At 41.1% G+C, this 20,734-nt stretch overlaps 1 protein-coding gene across 9 annotated transcripts in view; it reads left to right on the top strand.

Annotated features, from left to right (window-relative positions):
• The window catches only part of SMAP1 (small ArfGAP 1), a 126,597-nt gene that overhangs the window by 34,137 nt on the left and 71,726 nt on the right, over positions 1–20,734 (top strand). The window contains exon 4 of one of the 9 annotated variants that reach the window (XM_059701248.1): positions 17,186–17,306. The exons of the other annotated variants lie outside the window; for them this stretch is intronic. Coding sequence (XP_059557231.1) covers positions 17,235–17,306 — 72 coding nt within the window. The 5' untranslated portion in view covers positions 17,186–17,234. The remainder of the gene's footprint in view (positions 1–17,185; positions 17,307–20,734) is intronic. 9 annotated transcript variants of the gene reach the window in all.

The following is a 20,734-nucleotide window of genomic DNA, read 5'->3' as shown; positions in this document are numbered from 1 at the left end:
AAATGTGGTTAGGATGTACTTATTTTTTAAAAAAATCACATTAGTAGACAATAAGTTTTACTTAAAAAAAGGAAAATGAAAAGAATAGAGAAGTCTAATCACACAGATAGGTATCCAGTATTCTTTGTAAGTAAAGCCCAAGTTGTTCCTTAAAAATTATCCTGGAACTTCTGTGCAGTATAGATGACCCCAAGGTTCTGTACCATAGAGCACAATCTTTATTTTAGTCTAGAAAATTTCAAGGCAACTGATTCTAAAAAGACAATAGAACAAAGTGATTAAGAAAGTTTTTCCTAGACTGCCAGAGTTAGACCTGTGTAGTTAGAGGTAGATACTTCATGTGTCTGTTTCTTCATTTGTGAAATGGGAATAGTAATAGTGCCTACTTCTGTCGGTTGCTGTGAGGATCAAATTAATATTGGTAAGGCATTTAGAATAGAACCTGGCATATTTTAAACACTCAATAATGTTAACTTGTCAGTTATTAGTAGTATTAGTCCATTTGTTTATTATGTATAAAATCCTCACTATTGCTGCCTTGAATATCTTTCCAATCTTGAGCAGTTTAGCTTTCTAACGAATCTTTTGTGATGAATTGGTTGCTAAATGTAGTACTGAGTAAATAAATAGATTCATTGTGTGATATTGAGTGTAAATGAATATTTGTGAAAAATAGTTTTAGTAGTATTGGATGTGAAGGCATTTTGAGAAGAATAGTCAGATAATCATATCAGTTGTCTATTGAGGCTGCTCCTTATTTAGATTTAAGCATATTTCCTGTGGTGGAGATAATATTTCATAAAATCCAACTCTATACCATGGCATTTTGTTTTTAAAAATTGAGGTGTAGTAATAGAACAGTTTACAGATACAAGTGAGTTTTATATGTTTTGGCAAATGTCAATACTGTGTCACCTCCAGCCCATTGAAGATATACAGAGCATGTCCATCACCCTAGAAAGTTCCTTTGTGCCAGTTTCTAGTCAAGTCCCTCAGGTGCAACCACTACACTAATTTCTATACTCTTAGGTTGCTATATATTGGCATTTTTGTCTTTTGGAGTTGGTTTTTATTAACTCTCTTAATTCACATTGTGGGAAGTAAAGATTAAATGTGACTTAGTGCTCCTTATTCCTATGATATTTTATAAGAATTTCCTTGTCATAAAAAATGCTTGGGCAGTATTTATTTGTAGAAGAGGAATACTTTTACTGCATATAGTTTGCCCCTATGTCTTCCCCTCCCACCACCCCATCATTTCATGAAAATAATGTTTCAAAGATGATACTTAATTTTGGTTAGTTGTTTTTTTTAGGTCTTTTATTAATTAATGTAGAAATGTGATTTAATCTCTGAGCCCAGTTGAGCTATTAAATAAAAACGTTATTTTTTGTGCGACTCTGTAAAATGTAACTACTTAAGTTTTTGCCTCAAGATTTCCTATCAGTTGGTGTTACATGTATAACATATATATATATATATATAGATGTTGTTTGTGTGAAAGTAAGTTTTTAGGGCATGTACCATATCATAGCTGTGTTAGAATTACTGTATGCTTATTTTTAATAAAAAATAAGTTATCTACCAAAACTTATTTTAATTTTTATTAGCATTTAACACATTGTTTGCGGGTAGTTTTTATCGTGCGCTAACAGGTGGCGCGGGCCATTTTTCCTAATTTTTTGTGCAAATGGCAACGTTCAGTAAAATTATGATAACTTTAGTTTACATATTCATACATTACCCGCATTCTACCGCTAGTCTATAAAAAACGTATCCCGCGTCTATAAAATACCTGTCCCACGCTCTACTACCAGTCAACGTAAAACGTATAAATACATTTCCCGCATACAATGTGTTAAATGCAGTTTACTCACCTTAAATTTTAATCAAAAACTTTTTAAAATGTGGCTCATGGTCAGATTAAATGTCTTTATTGGATTTATTATTAGGTGCTTCTCATTTTTTTGGAAAGGACTGATTTTTTAATACTTTTGTAAATACTAGAGCTTTAATTTTGTTTTGTACTGGTTCATTAACCCCAAGTTTTTTCATTTTTCCTCATTGTTTAACAACTTGTATTTATTAATTTTCATTGCCTATATTGAGGAGTTAAAATGAAGAGTATTTTTATTGTAGAGAAATGTTACTTGTGGTCTCCAGTTTCTTAGCTCATTTTGTGTAGACTCTCATAAATATTGCCGCCAAATAAAACTTCTTGGTGAGACTTTGTCCATTATTGCAAGTATACTTCATATTAACTTTTGTACCACTTTTAATGCATTGTGTATCTATAAATCTTTTAGTAATCTTCTCTTGCAGGCTCTTTGTTTATTACTGATGAGTGTCACTTATTGATATAGTACTTAGTGTTTTCTTGGGAACACCAAGGCCGTACAACTAAAATTCATTCATTTAAACTTTAAAAAAAAATATATATATATATATATTTTTATTGATTTCAGAGAGAAAGGGAGAGGGACAGAGAGATAGAAACCTCAATGATAAAGTCATTGAGGAAAGTCATTGATCAGCTGCCTTCTGCATGCCCCACACTGGGGAATCAAACCCACAACCTGGGCATGTGCCCTTGACTGGAATCGAACTGGGGACTCTTTAGTCCGCAGGCTGACACTCTAACCATTGAGCCAAACCAGCTAGGGCCATTCATTTATAAAATACTAGAGGCCTGGTGCACAAAAATTTGTGCACTCGGCGGCAGGGAGAGGGGGTCCCTCAGCCCGGCCTGTGCCCTCTCGCAGTCTGGGACCCCTCAGGAGATAACGACCTGCTGGCTTAGGCCTGCTCCCGGGTGGCAGAGGGCAGGCCCAATCCCTAGGTGCAGCCCCTGGTCGGGCTCAGAGCAGGGCCGACTGGGGAGTTGGGGCGCCGCCCCCTGTCATGCACAGAGCAGGGCGGATTGGGAGGTTGCGATGCCACCCTCAGTCACGCTCAGGGTAGGGCCGATTGGGGGGTTGGGGCATCGCCCCCTGTCACACTCAAGGCAGGGTCGATGGGGAGGTTGCGGCGCCACCCCCTGTCACGCACAGAGCAGGGCCCATCAGGGGTGTTGGGGCTCCGTACCCTGTCACGCACAGAGCAGGGCCCATCAGGGGGTTGGGGAGCTCCCCCCTGTCACTCACAGAGAAGGGCCGATAGGGGAGTCGGGGCACCGCCCCCTGTCACACACAGAGCAGGGCCTGTGGGATGGGGGTTGGGGCGCCGCCCTCTATCACCCACAGAGCAGGGCCGATCAGGGGGTTGGGGCGCCGCCACTCTCACACTCACGGCAGGGCCGATGGGGAGGTTATGGCTCTACCCCATCACACACAGAGCAGGACCGATCTGGGGGTTGGGGCGCTGCCCCCTGTCACACACAGAGCCGCAGGGGGATTAGGGGGTTGGGGAGCTCCCCCCTATCAGGCACAGAGCAGGGCTGATCGGGGGTTGGGGCGCCTTCCCCTGTCACGAACAGAGCAGGGCAGATAGGGAGGTTGTGGCCCCACCCCCTGTCACACACAGAGTCGCAGGGCGATCAGAGGGTTTGGGCGCTGCCCCCTGTCACGCTGATCCTGGTGCTGGGAGGCATATTACCCTTTTACTATATAGGATAGAGGCCTGGTGCACGGGTGGGGCCGGCTGGTTTGCCCTGAAGGGTGTCCTGGATCAGGGTGGGGGTCCCCACTGGGGTGCCTGGCCAGCCTGGGTGAGGGGCTGAGGGCTGTTTTCAGGCTGGCGGGTGACTGAAGCTCCCAACCGCTCCTTTTTTTCTTTTTTTTATTTTTTATTCTGGGCCAGCTTTAGCTTTGAGGCTTGGCTCCAGCTCTTAGGCCTCTGCTGCTGAAAGCAGGTTTCTGGCCTTTGTTTACCTTCTGTATTTGAAACAATGTTGCGATCCTGCTGGCTGAAGCCCGGTGGACTAAAGCAGGTTTCTGGGGTTTTGTTTAGCTTCTATATTTGTAACATAGTTGCTTAGAGTTGCAGCTCAGAGGCCTGCAGCAGCAGGCGGGGAACGTTGGTTTCCTCCGTCACTGAAGCAAGCAGCCTCATGTTAGTTTCAAGCTGCCTGGCTGCCGGCCGCCATCTTGGCTGGCAGTTAATTTGCATATCGCCCTGATTAGCCAATGGGAAGGGTAGCGGTCGTACGGCTAATTACCATGTTTCTCTTTTATTAGATAGGATATTTTGGGGATATTTACATTTGTAATTGTCCAGTTTCTTTAGGCATGTGATTTTCCTTAGTGAACTTGTCTTCAACATTTTATAGGCGTTTTTTTAAAAAAAATATATTTTATTGATTTTTTACAGAGAGGAAGGGAGATAGTTAGAAACATCTATGAAAGAGAAACATCGATCAGCTGCCTCCCGCACACCTCCCACTGGGGATGTGCCCGCAACCAAGGCACATGCCCTTGACTGGAATCGAACCCGGGACCCTTCAGTCCGCAGGCCAACACTCTATTCACTGAGCCAACACTCTATTCACTGAGCCAAACTGGCCACGGCTTTATAGGCGTTTTTACTCCCTCTTTTCATATCTTTATCATTTTGCTTTAGCTTTGACTACATTTTGGACTAGAAGGGGTTTTTTTTGTTTGTTTTAAAAATATGCTTTTATTGATTTTAGAGAGGAAGGGCCAGGGGTAGAGAAATAGAAACATTGATGAGAGAGAAACATATCGATTGGCTGCCTCCTGCATGCCCCTTACTGGGGATCGAGCCCGCAACCCTGGCATGTGACTTGACCGTAATCGAACCAGTAACCTCTTGGTTCATGGCTCATTGCTCAACCACTGAACCAAACCAGCTCAGCCAGAAGGAAAGGTTTTTTTAAACCCTGCTCATTTTACTTCATTGTTTATATTCTAACAAAACATTCTTCCCTCTCATTTTCTGTCTACTCTAACCTCTGAGTGTTTTTGCTTTGGCTTCCTGCTGTTTGCTCTCTTGTTTTAGGGGTTAGGTGGGGAGATGGTGTTGGTTGCTAGTTTCTCTACCTTTATTTTCATCCTCAGCCTTCTTTCTTGCTTTTCTACCTAATTAAAAAATTTAATGCACTTGGATGCATCTTTAATCTCTTTTTTCTTTGAAATATGTTGCATCACCCATTCCTTCCATAAAGAAGTCTTTCTCAATACCTTCTTTCCCTTAACATACAGTTCTTGACTCTGCTATACTTGTCTATTCATTTGTTTGCTTGTTCAGCGAGTAAGCAATTTTTAAGTACTCATATTGTGCCAACCATTATCTTGCAGTGGTTGGCAAACTCATTAGTCAACAGAGCCAAATATCAACAGTACAACGATTGAAATTTCTTTTGAGAGCCAAATTTTTTAAACTTAAACTATATAGGTAGGTACATTGTTATTAACTTAACTAGAGGCCTGGTGCACAAAAATTTGTTCACTGGACGGTGGGGGGGGCGTCCCCTCAGCCCAGCTTGCCCCCTATCACATACTGGGAGCCCTAGGGGATGTCCTACTACCTGCTCCCTGCTCCCCTTGGGGAGTGGGCCTAAGCCACAGTCTGGCCTCCCTTTGTGGGAGTTGACTGGGCTGATCAGGGGAAGGCCACAGCCCCATCACCTCACTGTTGTAGCCACTGCCAGTCATGGCAGCCACCAAGGTGTTTTCATCAACACGGACTCCAGTCCCTTTACCATGAAAAAATGACAGCTTTCTTTAGGCATTTTCAAGAAGTGTCTTTCGTAGGATATGACCTTCCTTCCTTCCTTCCTTCCTTCCTTCCTTCCTTCCTTCCTTCCTTCCTTCCTTCCTTCCTTCCTTCCTTCCTCCCTCCCTCCCTCCCTCCCTCCCTCCCTCCCTCCCTCCCTTCCTTCTCCTCTATGTTTCCATTGATTTTTAGAGAATGTGGAAGAGAAAGGGAAAGACAGAGAGAAACATCAAAGTGAGAGGAACACTTTGATTGGTTGCCTCCTGTATGAGTCCTGACCTGGGCCCAGGCCAGGGAGGAACCTGCAATCTAGGTACATGCCCTTGGTCAGAATTGAACCCAGAATCTGTGTTGGGCAGGCCGAGGCATTACCCACTGAGCCAAACCAGCTAGGGCAGGATATGACATTTCTTAACCCTCCAACAGCAGACCTTCCTTTTTGTCTCCAGGAGTGTAGTAAAAAAACCCTAGATCACCTATTTGGACTCTCATTACCCAAGTTACTAAGAATATTACCAGTGGCATACAGGGAGCTTAGCCAATCAGCAGTCAGAAAAGGTGTTTCCTCTGTAGTTCACACCAATTGCCGGTATGGCCCCTGCCCGGGCCTAACGCCTCTGGCGAGTCATTAGCCCTGGGCCGGGGCACCCCCAGCTCCCTGCTGCCGCTGCCATCAAGGATCACTGGCTGGCTCCGCCCTGGTTCCCCATCGCTGCCACCATCAACAATCGCTGGCTGGCTCCGCCCCGGTTCCCTGCCAAAGCCGCCATCAAGGATCGCTTGCTGGCTCCGCCCCGGTCCAAGCCTAAAGCCTCTGGCTGAGGTGTTAGGCCTGGGCCGGACCCCCCCACCCCCACCCCCCCATGCTCCCCGCCATCAAAGATCGCTGGCTGGCTCCTCCCTGACCCAGGCCTAACGCCTCAGGCCGAGGGTTTAGGCCTGGGCCGGGGCACCCCTAGCTCCCTGCAGCCGCCTCCGCCATCAACGATCGCTGGCTGGCTCCTCCCTGACCCAGGCCTAACACCTCAGGCCGAGGGTTTAGGCCTGGGCCGGGGCACCCCTAGCTCCCTGCAGCCGCCTCCGCCATCAATGATCGCTGGCTCATGATCGCTGGCTGGCTCCTCCCTGGCCCAAGCCTAAAGCCTCAGGCCAAGGGTTTAGGCCTGGACCTGGGCACCCCCAGCTCCCCGCCGCCCATCGCTGGCTGGCTCCGCCCCAGTCCAAGCGTAAAGCCTCTGGCTGAGGTGTTAGGCCTGGGCCGGACCCCCCCGCCCCCCCATGCTCCCCGCCATCAACGATTGCTGGCTGGCTCCTCCCTGACCCAGGCCTAACGCCTCAGGCTGAGGGTTTAGGCCTGGGCTGGGGCATCCCCAGCTCCCTGCAGCCGCCGCCATCAACAATCGCTGGCTCATGATCGCTGGCTGGCTCCGCCCCAGTTCACTGCCGCAACTGCCATCAAGGATCCCTGGCTGGCTCGCCCGGCCCAAGTCTAAAGCCTCTGGCGGAGGCTTTAGGCCAGGGCCGGGGCACCCCCAACTCCCCGCCACCGATCGCTGGCTGGCTCCGCCTAGGCCCCAGCCTAAAGCCTCGGTCTGAGGCTTGGGGTTGACATATGCAAATTAGCCGCCATCTTGGCTGTTGATTAATTTGCATATCTCGCTGATTAGCCAATGGGAAGGGTAGCGGTTGTAGGGCTAATTACCATGTTTCTCTTTTATTAGATAGGATTAGGATACTCCTAAGGCTTAAGAAGAGCCACACTCAAGGGGCCAAAGAGCTGCATGTGGCTCTCAAGCCGCAGTTTGCCGACCACGGTAGGGACTAGCTCTTGTCTTCCTTTAGCAGTTGAATTCCTTAAGCAAGGTCTTTACCTGTATTTTCATTTCTTCACCTTACTTTTCTTTCTACTAACTCATTTTTATTCCCATCATTCTGCTAAGTTTGCACTCACCGAGAACACTAGTTATCCCTAATGGCCAAATGCAACTCTCCATCCTCCTTCCTGCTTTATTTGAACCACTGCTATCTTAAACTTTCTCTTTATAAAAGATGCTAAAGTTATTATCCTGCATCTGTTTTTTTGTTTATTTAGTTTCTGGGGTTTTTTGTTGTTGTTTTTTATTATGTTTCTACTTTTCCCTCTTACTGGAGATTTTCTACAGTTTTATCTTTATCTCTTTTGCCCTTTTGTCTTTCTCCACAGGAAAACTCATTTACTGTCATACATTCAGTTGTTATGTTTTTGTGGACATGGGTTTTCCCTCTTGTTCCAGTAGTGACTTCTGCCATGAGTTTCAGTTCTTTTTTTAAGGTTGCCTCTTGGAGACTTTTGTTCATGGATTTACCATTCTTAAGAAACCTTGGATATCCTTAACATGAAGTAATTGGTAGTTTTCTCAGGCATCCATTTTATGTGCATGTTCTACGAGGCTGGAGTTAGCCGGTTAGGTTGATTCTATGGCACTGAAATTTGAATATGACTTTAAATTTTTTACTTATTTTTGTATATTCAGTAACTCTTGTGAAGTAATTATAAATCTTATTGCTTTATGAAAAATGCTTGGCAATTAAGCAAAGACAGCTAGATGTTAATGCAATGATAGAAGTTAAGAGAAAGGAATAAATATGACCACATGTGGATGGTGTGTATGTGTGTGTGTGATAACATTATGCATTTGAGTAGATTAAGGAATAGAATATCAGAATTAACTGTTGCTTTATGGAAGTATCAACAAAACCTCTGTATGTTCCATATGGAAAGAGGAAAAAGAATTTATGAAATTGTTTCATTGTGAGAAATTCTGGCTCCAGTCATAGTTATGAATGGTAGATGTTGGTTTACTTGCGACTTGAGAAATCTAGGATGTAGATAATTATCTGGTTGTCTAGACTTTCTTATTTTTAATGTCATTGTTCCAGTTAATATTAAAAGCTTGTAGTGTTCTGTGGTTTTCCTTTCTTTCTTGTGCCTCTATTCCATCAGTTCTTAATTTGTTCATTCCTTGTGTTGCTTTTCATTCTTATTTTTCCTACCATATCTTAGGTTTTAGCTTATTTCTGATGCTCCTATCACTGTCACTATTCATGTATTTTACACACCACATCCAGAATAATCTTCCTGGAACACTGCTTTGATAATTGTACTTCACTCCTAAGAGATTTGCATTGATTCTCCTCTGAGAATCATAAACATTTTATTGTTCTTAAATTGGTAGTCAAATACCTCTGCCATCTGGTTTCATCCTGTGTCTTTGACCTTACTCCAGATGCTTTACAACATAGAGTTTTGGCTGTATAGAGACAGCTCTTCCTGTTGAAAAAATCTGATGGTGTGTTCTTGGTTTATTTGTTGTTGTTGTTGTTCTGCTGTTGTCCTTGTTGGAAATGTCTTTTTGCATGCAGTTCCTTCTATAAAACTAAATTCTTCCCATTCTTTAAAACCCAGCTTAAATTCCTACTCTAATAAAATCATCTTCTGAGTATAGGTTGTGCTTGATTATATAGTATATTTTATTTACCCTTGTGCATGTTTGTTGAGTTAATTGTAAGCTTCCGGTAGCTAGAAACTTTATCATATGTGTATTTTTAGTTCTTGTGATGACTACCACAGTGATAGCAACACTGTATCTTTATAATTTTTTTTAATGACCAGCTAATAACAATCTTTGATTTGCTATAATTCTGTGAGATAATGCTTGCTCTCAATGAATGGAGAGAATGGAAAAAACAAACAATACACAAAAAAACAAACATTTCCCTCCACTTTATAATGCATTTTATATATAGTGTTTTTTTTTTATTTTTACTTTCTTGATCTCTGTCCTTTTCTCCCCATGTTTCTACATACTTTTTTTCTTTACAAATATATTTTTATTGATTCAGAGAGAAAGGGAGAGGGAGAGATAGAAACATGAATAATGAGAGAGGTTCACTGATTATCTGCCTTATGCATGCTCCCTTCTGAGAATGGAGCTCGCAACCTGGGCATGTGCCCCGACCAGGAATTGAATCATTACCTCCTGGTTCATAGGTAGGAAGTCAACCACTGAGCCATACCAGCCAGGCTCTATATACTTTTTTAAAATTCCAAAAATACAGAAATTATAGGGAGTATAACTTAAGTTAGTATGTGGGAGTTCTAAGGTAATATATGTAAATACTAGAAGGGTGCTATTTTCCAGTATTTCAAACCATCCAAACTGAAATTGATTGTCTTGGAAAGTAGTAGTGAGTTTACTAGAGGCTGGACAATCACTTGGAAATGTGTAACTGGTATTCAAACATTGAATGGGTTGATGGGGAGTAATGTAGATGACTCTGAAGTCTCTTCCATTCTTGAGATTCTTTGATTGTATGCTCTTTGGTTACTATAGCAGTTCAAAATCATTTTTATTATTTGCATTCGAGTAATAATAATGTTACAGTTAGAGATGTGACTCAACTTTTTCCAAAGTTAAATTCCACTTCAGACGATAAAAGTTTCCCACACTTTTGGATAATTCAAAAGAATGTGACAAGATTTTCAGGTTAAGTTTGAAAGACAGGTTCTAAAGTGTTTTTGAACAAATTGGTTCTTTTTTTAAAAAAATATATTTTATTGATTTTCACAGAGAGGAAGGGAGAGGGATAGAGAGTCAGAAACATCAATGAGAGAGAAACATGAATCAGCTGCCTCCTGCACACTCCCCACTGGGGATGTGCCTGCAACTAAGGTACATGCCCTTGACTGGAATCGAACCTGGGACCTTTCAGTCCGCAGGCAGACGCTCTATCCACTGAGCCAAACTGGTTAGGGCAATATTGGTTCTTTTTATTTTCTTTCATAAGGAAAAAAAGTCATTATCTAAATGGGTTAGAGTTGTTATAACCTTCTTTTCCTAGAAAAACTTCCTATAAGGTAAATTTGTAGCCCTTAGTTTAACAATAGATATGTCATAATATTGACCAGCTTGTTTTAATTGAATGTTTGATCTTTCTTAGAAACAAATTTTTCCCAGGTAAACTAAAATCACAGGTTTTCACTCATCTTCATCAGTAAGCTTTGCTGTATTCTGTGGCCTTAGGTTGAATTCCCAATAGTTAGGCCAAATACAAGGAAAATAGGCAAAATAAAATTGATAGATACTTTAAATACTTCTCTGTACAAAAACCCACACAAAACTAAAATTAGAGGTACTTATATTGATGGTCATGTTATGCCCATCTTGGGATATAAAGTTTGTAAGAGATGGAGGATGAAAGTGGCTGAACTACACTAAAGAAGTTTTCTTCTCTTTGACAGTATATTTATTTATTTTTTTAAAATTAAATCTTTATTCAGATTATTACAGTTGTTCCTCTTTTTCCCCCCATAGCTTTCTTCCACCTGGTTCCCACCCCACCCTCTGCCCTTACCCCACCCCACCCCCCACTGTCCTCATCCATAGGTGTACGATTTTTGTCCAGTCTCTTCCTGCACCCCCCCCCCCCCCCGCACACCCCTTTCCCCCCTGAGAATAGTCAGTCCACTCCCTTTCTATGCCCCTGGTTCTATTATATTCACCAGTTTATTCTGTTCATCAGATTATTTATTCACTTGATTTTTAGATTCACTTGTTGATAGATGCATGTTTGTTGTTCATAATTTGTATCTTTACCTATTTCTTCTTCTTCCTCTTCTTAAAGGATACCTTTCAGCATTTCATATAATACTGGTTTGGTGGTGATGAACTCCTTGAGCTTTTTCTTATCTGTGAAGCTCTTTATCTGACCTTCAATTCTGAATGATAGCTTTGCTGGGTAAAGTAATCTTGGTTGTAGGTTCTTGCTATTCATCACTTTGAATATTTCTTGCCACTCCCTACTGGCCTGCATAGTTTCTGTTGAGAAATCAGCTGACAGTCATATGGGTACTCCTTTGTAGGTAACTGACTTTTTCTCTTGCTGCTTTTAAGATTCTCTCTGTCTTTTGCTCTTGGCATTTTAATTATGATGTGTCTTGGTGTGGTCCTCTTTGGATTCCTTTTGTTTGGGGTTCTCTGCTTGGGGTTCTCTGCGCTTCCTGGACCTGTAAGTCTATTTCTTTCACCAGATAGGGGAAGTTTTCTGTCATGATTTCTTCAAATAGGTTTTCAATGTCTTGCTCTCTCTCTTCTTCTGGCACCCCCATAATTCAGACGTTGGTACGCTTGAAGTTGTCCCAGAGGCTCCTTACACTATCTTCATATTTCTGGATTCTTTTTTCCTTTTGTTTTTCCGATTGGGTGTTTTTTGCTTCTTCATATTTCAAATCTTTTACTTGATTCTTGGGATCCTCTGGTCTGCTGTTGGAACTCTGTATAATATTCTTTATTTCAGTTAGTGTATGCTTAATTTCTAGTTGGTCCTTTTTCATAACCTCGAGGGTCTCACTAGATTTCTTGAGGGTCTCACTAAATTTATCAGCGGTTTCTAGAAAATTCTTGAAAAACCTTAAGAGTGTGGTTTTGAACTCTATATCCAGTAGTTTGCTTTCCTCCATTTCTGTCATTTGTGACCTGTTTCTTTGTCTCTGCAGTTTTTATGCTTCCCTGTGTTGATAGAGTGGCTTTGTGTACTAGGTGTCCCATAGGGCCCAGTGGCTCAGCCTCCCCAATTACCTGAGGTGGACACTCTTGGTGTACCCCCTTGTGGGCTTTGTGCACAGTCTTGTTGTAGTTATGCCTTGATTGTTGTAGGATCACTGGGAGGAATTGACCTCCAGGCCAATTGGCAGTGAGAATCAGCTGTGTCTGCAGTGGGAGAACTTCTGTGCTGGAGACACCCTTCTGGGGCAAGACTTGCTTCAGTGGGGCTTTGGTGCTCACTGAGTCTGTCCCGAGTGTATCCCTTATGGATCTGAGGAGTTGTAATCTGGATGGTCTCACTCTGACCACTGGGTACACTGGCTCTTGGATCTCTAAGGAGGTGCTAATTTAGCCTCTGCCTAGGCTACCCAGCAGGAGCTTTGGAGAGATCTGCAGATTCCTCTTCCTTGTTTGGGGTTTGGAGGTGCCCAGATGAGGCCCAGCTGTGAAGCAGTGCAAGCTGCTGTGGGGCCATGGGCCTTCTTTTGGAAGTTTTGGGTCTGTCTGACCCAGCTGCAGTTTGTTAGGTAATTTTCAGATTGCAAAGGGCCAGGCCTTTCATATGCAAAAGCCTCTGTGCACAGCTTGGGTGGGGCGGGGTCTCGGGGGATCAACAGGGTGGAGCAAGCAGCTATGGCTGCTCCTCAGTCCTACCCTAAGAGGCCCCACATCTCAGTGTCCCTGTAATCGCTGCAAGCACCTCTAAGAGAAAGCTGCCCTCGAGTTCCGACCGATGCCAGACAGTCCAGTTTCTCCCCGTATGAGTCTGGGTCCCCAGAGAGTCGCAGGACCTGGAGTTCAGAGCAGTCGGGAGCTTGAGACTCCCTTCCGATTGAAAAAGACAACCGTGTCCTCATTTGCCAAGTCCTTTCCACGTGCGCCTCAGTACCTCTGCACTTTACTTCCGCACCTCCTCTGAGTCTTAGTGTGCTTTTCTCTTTCCTTCTAGTTGTAGAATTTCCACTCAGCCAGCCTTCCTGTGGTTCTGGATGATGTCCATTTTGTCTTTTAGTTGTATTTTTGAAGTGGTTGTGCGAGGCAGCAATTTCCGGTGTTTACCTCTGCCGCCATCTTGATTCTCCTTTGACAGTATATTTTAGATGAAGTTATGATAAATTTTATTGTTTAATTTCATCTAAATTTTTTTCAGTTATTAAATTTGTGAAATAAAATGGCTTGCAGTTGATAGAAGTACAGCATTCCTGTGAGGTACCTCTGCCCCCTTTAATAAAAGAGAAACCTGGAACTAGAATATTGATAGGTAGTTGAAACTTAAAAATTTACATGAATTGTGCAGTTTTGCAGATTTGTTTTTCTTGAAACAGGATCCAGTAATGCAGTGCATTGATGAAGTGAGATAAGTTATTCTGTTTTCTGTGGGGGTTCTGCATAGGACAAAGATGCACTATATAATTTATATTATAAAATTAATTTTACCTGTTTTTATTTTACTTGTTTGTTTTTTCAATATATTTTTATTGATTCCAGACAAGAAGGGTGGAGGAGAGAGAGATAGAAACATCAATGACGAGAGAATCATTGATCAGCTGCTTCCTTCATGCCTCTCTATTAGGGATTGAGCCCGCAACCTTGACATGTGCCCTGACTGGGAATCTAACCGTGACCTTCTGGTTTGTAGGTCGACACTCAACCACTGAGCTATGTCGGCTAGGCTATTTTATTTTTCAAAAATTTATTGATTTTTAGAGAGAGGGAAGGAGAGAAAGAGAAACATTGATAGGCTGCCTCCCACAAAGCCCTGACTGGGGATTGAACCTACACCTTTTGGTGTATGGGATGACACTTCAACTATCCTAGCCATGCCAGCGAGGGCTATTTTTTTTTTTTTAATGAGGTTATTAGAAAATTTAAACTGATGTAACTGGCTCAGATTACTTGTTTGTTGCACAGCAGTGGTATAGATATATCATAGTTAATGCATTTAGCTGTGGCCACTGCAGCCTTTTTTTTGCTTAATGTTTGCATGATAGATCTTCTTTTATGCTTTTGTGTTTGACCTATCTATATCTTTAAATGTAAAGAGACTCCTTTTAGACAAAACATGCCTGCATGTGGTATGGTCTTTTAACATGTAATTTCAAATTTTTTTATTTCAGTAACTTTAAAAATTCATTTTTTAATAATTCTGTTTCCTGGTTTGACTTTTCTTTTCCCATGACTTCCTTACATGTATGTTGGATCTTCATTGCTTAACTCCTATATTTGTCATTTTCTCTTGGATCCCTGTCATTACCTCTTTTTTAAATTTATATTTAAGTACTTTTTTCTTTTGCCTCTGTTTACTAGTATTTGTAATCATGTTCCATTTTATTTCATATTTATTTCAGAAATATTTTTCTTTCATTTCTAATTCTTTCCTGAGTTTTTATTTTAATCTTCAATGTTTCTAATTTCAGATTTAGTGTTCTTTTATATGGACATCTTTTAACTCATTCTACATGTTCTTTCATATCTTGTATGTCTTTTTATTTTTTAATTCTTTATTATTGAAAGTGTTACATATGTCCCCTTTTCCCCCATTGTCCTTTCCCAGTTGTATGTCTTTTAGCTTGTTCTGAAGTAGGTTACAATTTTGATCTGTTTTGTAGGCCTCTTCTAGTGTTCCATTGTAGTAATGTTATTCTGTTTCTTAGTCTCTTCTAATAACTTTGTATGAGATTTGACCTCGATTCTTCCCTGTTGATTATTACTAATATTATTTTTTAGAGGGAGAGGAAGAGTGGGGCGGGGGATAGAAACATCGATTTGTTGTTCTATTTATTTATGCATTCATTGATTGCTTCTTGTATGTGTCCTGACCTGGGATGGGACCTGCAACCTTTGTGTAGCGCAAGTATGTCAAACTGAAAGGCTAACATGGGCCACATAAACAAGGCTTAAGTTTATGTGGGCCGCAAAAAAACAAAAGCTTCAATTTTCATAGAAATGTAGGTTTATTTCGATAGAAACATGCTGAATACAAAGGGCTGAAATAAATGAGTAATCGTTAATATAAGATAATAGAACATTTAAATAAAAATTAATATTTTTTCTTGAACATTAACTTACCAGATACTGAATAACTGCACAACTTAATAAGCGTATTGCAAATAAACCTATTTTTCTTGTTCTCTGAAAGTGAAATATTTCCTGTTGTGCACATCAAACAAGTCAGTCCAAGACTAATGACGTGGCAATGGGCTGCTAAAAGATTCGCTGCTAGTATTAGTGGAGAGAAATGGTGTACCTTGCGTGTAAGGTGCGTAAGGGAAATGAATGCAACACGATTATAGTAATGAGTTATTAGTGAATGTTGTAGTTCGTTATTAATTATGTATAACATGATATTATAAAAATTAAGTTATGAAACTTTTATTAAAACATTTCTTACATACCATTATATTGGCTGGGCCACAAAAATATTCATTGTAGGCCGCATGTGGCCTGCGGGCCACGAGTTTGACATGCTTGGTGTAACGGGCCAGCACTGTAACCACAGAAATACAGGCCAGATCTCTATCACTAAGTTTTGTTATGAATATTGTCCATGGGTTTTGGTTTTTCTATCTAGCTACTCTTTTTTTTGAGGAGCTTCTGAGAGTTTCAAAAAATGTTACCGCTATTACAGAATACCTAAGATAAATAATACTTAATATAATGAAACTTAAAAAGCTAATTTGGAGAATTCCATCATTTAACCACATTTATATGTGTTGGAATGTTGTTTAATCTCTCAAGGTTTTGATCCTTAGATAAATGTTCATAGTGCCTTATAGCACAAAGCACATAATAAGCTTTCAGTACACACTTCTTAGTATACACTTATTCAAGAAAACCAAGGTCAAGCACCTTTTTTCTTATTTTGTGGGAAGAGTGCTCATTATAATTCCATCAAGTTGATTAATTTTCAATCGTGGCCTCATGTACATACTTAACTTTTTAAAAGTTGATTGATCTTCAATTTATGCCAACTCCTTGCCAGAATCATTAAGTGTGTCCTCAAAGAAGAGCAGAGCAAGTGGGCAGCCTAGTGTTGCATTTATGTATTGTCTACATGAGCAGAGTAAGGTGAAGAAAGAAATGTGATGCTGTCTAACAAAATTTAATCTGTGAAGTTTAAAAAGAAGTTTGCATTTTTAAACAATCCTTTTTGGAAAAAGTCACTTTAATTTGAATTTTAATGTGCAAGATTGTGCCCTATATTTTCTGCTTTCTCTTGGATGGTTAACTAGTTGTTTTTAAGGTTGAACTTTTAAAAAGGTCAGTATCAGAGTCAGTAATAGATTTTAGAATTCTCTTTTCTAATGATTGGTTATAGTTCTTAGGTCGTAGCAGTGGAAAGAATGGTGAGATGTTAGTGGAAGTCTGTTAATTATATTGCCTAACTCAGTAGATCTGAGGGAGTATAACTAAAGGAATAATAAATTATTTGAAGAGTTAGAATCACTAAGACTGACAGAAAGAAGAATCCAGGATGATTTCTGAGCTGAAGCTTAAGCAGCTAGTAGGAAAGTAGTGGTTTGTTCCTAGAATTCTAGTGTTAAAAATTTCATTGCAAGTATAGATGACAAAAGACTGATGTGAAACTTTTTCAACTTTGTCATAATATTACTTAATTTTATTGCTTAAAAAGAAAGAGTGCATTCTCTGAATTTGTAGCAACTAGCAAGTGCTGCAGAAGATAATCAAAATCTGAAAATTTTTAGGTACCATGAAAAATATAAAAACTGGCAGCTTTAATTCCACATTATTATTAACATTTAAAATTTTTAAATATGTGGTTTACTTTGTTCTTAAAATGAACTTTTAAAACAGAAAGAGAACCACTCCCCTAAAACACAATTTTTATGAAAACTGATGGAATGGACTCTGTATTAAATGTTTCCAAAGAGTTCCTGAGACCAAAAATGGTGGCCCTTCTTTTCCAGCAGCTGGAATCCAAAAGATCTTGAAACCAGTCCTGAAAAGCTTGCTCCTATGCAAGAAATCCTGGTGGCTTTTGAAAGGAAGATAGAGAACTATTCTGCAAAATTTCAAGTGGTAGTAGAGGTGAGTCACTGACATGAAGAATTTATTCAGGGACTACAAATATTCATTTTCTCTTTTTAATTGAGTTTTTCTTTTCTAAATATATATTCAGCTAAGGCAGTTTGAAAATCTTAGTTTTTGTGTTCCAAAAATTTTAATGAATAGAAAGTAGTAGAGCAAGCAGTATCCCCTTTCCTACACTAAAACAAATACATTACAATTTTAAGAAGCAAAAACAAATACATTGAATTTTTAGTGATGTAATCTTCAACAATAATACCATTTCCTTAAGATGATGATGCTGGGAAAATACACGATAAATAAGTACTGTATTTATACTTTAAGTGTATTTCTACTGTAGGGTATACTTGGGTGAGATTTATAAAAATGTACTAATTTGATTTGATCTGTAACCTTTATTTATCATCAGAAGATTTTGTTCTTCTAGTAGGAGTGGAGGATACCAGTGAGGAGGGTCCCCTAGCTCTGTATACCCTGGCTAAGTTCCCTTTGGGTAAAAACAGTACAAGCTTAATATAGCTTTTCTCTGATTATTGCTTTGGGGAATGGGAAGTATATGGGCATGGTACAAACTTCCAAGGGCACAAAAGTTACAAAGTGAGCAGTCTCCCATTTCTGTCCCACACTTGTCCAGTTTCCCTCAGTAAGAACAACCGCATTTATCAGTTTCTTATATATTCTTACTAAAATATTGTATGCATATATACAAACATACAGGTGATACACACTTTTAGTTGTTTCACATCCTTACACACTAATCTGGAGGTAAGATTCTCCACCCCCCCCCCCCCATCCATTCCTTGGGAAATTGGGTAGAAGAGTACTAATTTACATGGTTTTATCTTTCTTCTTCCAGATTTAACATAGGCATGTAGCATCCTTCTTTTATACACTAATATGTAAGATTCTACTGATTATTTTAATGTTTTATAATTTTGCCTTTGGGACTTTAAAAGATCTTTCTAATTGCTATATTGTAATCTAATCATTTGCAACAATGCAATTGGTAATCTCAGTGTTTGTTTTTTTTTTATTTTGTAGCTGCTCCTCTCTTGCCCACTTATTTCATTTTTTTAAGAGCAGAAGTAAACCCAGAAAGGCAAATCAGTACATAATACATACAATTTATGAAAACTATGCAGATAGCTTCCTAAATAATACATAAGATGAATTTTAGTTTAACAATGAATGGTTATTAACCAGGTACCTGTTAGTGTCTGAAGGAGAAATGCAGGAAACATTTACAGGGACAGATAGGAAGTAGGTACAGAGATAAAGGGGAGGATGCACAACATGAAGGAGAAGGGAGGTCCAAGCAGCCATAATTTTTAAATTAGCCACTGGTTGGACTGAACTGTTTTTGGCTTTTGTTGGGCTAGTAGGACAAATAGAAGTCATAACCTGAAGATACAATTAGTTGTATCACTTAATTGGATTTCACAAAGAGCTCTACTTTCCAAATTTTGGAAGATTAAGGGAAAAAAAAAAGATGTTTTATTCTCAGGAGAATGAATCATTAACTTGGAATATTAAGTGGCTTTTCATTTATTATTGTTTCCTGATATTGACAATGATTTAAACTAGAGCACATTTTATTTTTGTCTGTTTCTGTTACCTTTTATCTTCACATTCATTTAAAAGTTCTTTTTTTCAGTTAAAACCATTTATGTGTGCTGCTTATATACCACCCCCCCCCAAAACAACTTAGAACACTGTTAGAATATAAATTTTGTTAGAGCAAAAACTAGAATTGAGTATGAAATGTTTTTTACTAAGAAAGTTTCAGAAATAGAAATGCTTCATCCACATTAGATTGTGATGATAACATGTCAGCCCACATATGCTTTTCAGCATTTCATTTTAAAATAGTATTTTTGAAATTGAATCTCAAATGATGTGTGAGGCTTTAGGCAAGTGTTAGTCTTTGTACTGGTTTAAATGGAGAAACAACAGATAGATTATGGATTGATAAGGACAAAATACTTTTTTATAGTAGGTTTTTGGGATTTGTAAGTGTGATTTATTATCCCACTAGAGGCCCGGTGTACGAAAATTTGTGCACGGGGGCAGGGGGTGTCCCTCAGCCCGGCCTGTGCCCTCTCACAGTCTGGGACCCCTCGGGGGATGACCACCTGCTGGTTTAGGCCCGCTCCCCGGGGGATTGGGCCTAAGCTGGTAATCAGACATCCCTCTGGCAGCCCGGGAGCCCTCGGGGGATGTCCATTTGCCAGTGGAGAGCAGGCCTAAGCTGCAGTCTGACATCTTTAGCGCTGCTGAGGAGGCGGGAGAGGCTCCCACCACCATCGCTGTACTGGCAGCCATCGGCCTGGCTTGTGGCTGAGCAGAGCTCCCCCTGTGGGAGCGCACTGACCACCAGGGGGAAGCTCCTGCATTGAGCATCTGCCCCCTGGTGGTCAGTGTATGTCATAGTGACCAGTCATTCCCAGTCTTTCTGCTGTTAGGGTCAGTTTGCATATTACCCTTTTATTATATAGGATAGAGGCCTGGTGCATGGGTGGGGGCCAGCTGGTTTGCCCTTCAGGGTGGGGTTTCCCACTGGGGTGCCTGGCCAGCCTGGGTGAGGGGCTGATGGCTGTTTTCAGGCTGGCCACACCACCTTTAGGGTGGGGGGTCCCCACTGGGGTGCCTGGCCAGTCTGGGTGAAGGGCTGAGGGCCGTTTTCAGGCTGGCCAAGCCTCCCCAGTGACAGAAGCTCCCAGCCTCTCCTTTTTTTCTTTTTTTCCCCTGGGATTTATTTACCTTCTATAATTGAAACTTTGTAGCCTGGAGTGGAGCTCAGAGCCAGCCAGGGCTTGGCTTCCTCCATGGCCAGGGCAACCCAAGGCTCCAGCTCCGTGGCCACGGCCGGCTGAAAGCAAGTATCTGGGTTTATTTACCTTCTATAATTGAAACTTTGTTGCCTGAGTGGAACTCAGAGCTGGCCAGCTCGGGTGGGAGGGAAAGCCTCCTGCGCTCCAGCTCCATGGCCATGGCCCGCTGAACGCAGGTATCTGGGGTTTGTTTACCTTCTATAATTGAAACTTTGTTGTTTTCAGTGGAGCTCAGAGCCGGCTCCTGCTCGCTCCAGCTCCGTGGCCACAGCGGGCTGAAAGCAGGTATCTGGGGTTTATTTACCTTCTATAATTGAAACTTTGTTGCTTTGAGTGTAGCTTAGAGCTGGCCGCGGCAGATGGGGAACCTTGGCTTCCTCCATCACTGGAGCAAGCAAGCCTCCTGCCCGTTCCAACTTCGTGGCTGCCGGCCGCCATCTTTGTTGGCAGTTAATTTGCATATCTTGCTGATTAGCCAATGGGAGGTGTAGCGAAGGTATGGTCAATTACCATGTTTGTCTATTATTAGGTAAGATTTTCAGGTGAAGCCTGCCTTTGCAATTATAATGGTGATAATTTTGGATGAAGTTTTTTATT

Source organism: Myotis daubentonii, chromosome 6 (genome assembly GCF_963259705.1).
Source record: "Myotis daubentonii chromosome 6, mMyoDau2.1, whole genome shotgun sequence".
In the NCBI taxonomy this organism is placed as follows: Eukaryota; Metazoa; Chordata; class Mammalia; order Chiroptera; family Vespertilionidae; genus Myotis; species Myotis daubentonii.
The sequence above is the reverse complement of the archived record's forward strand: the minus strand, read 5'-3'. Positions and strand labels throughout refer to the sequence as shown.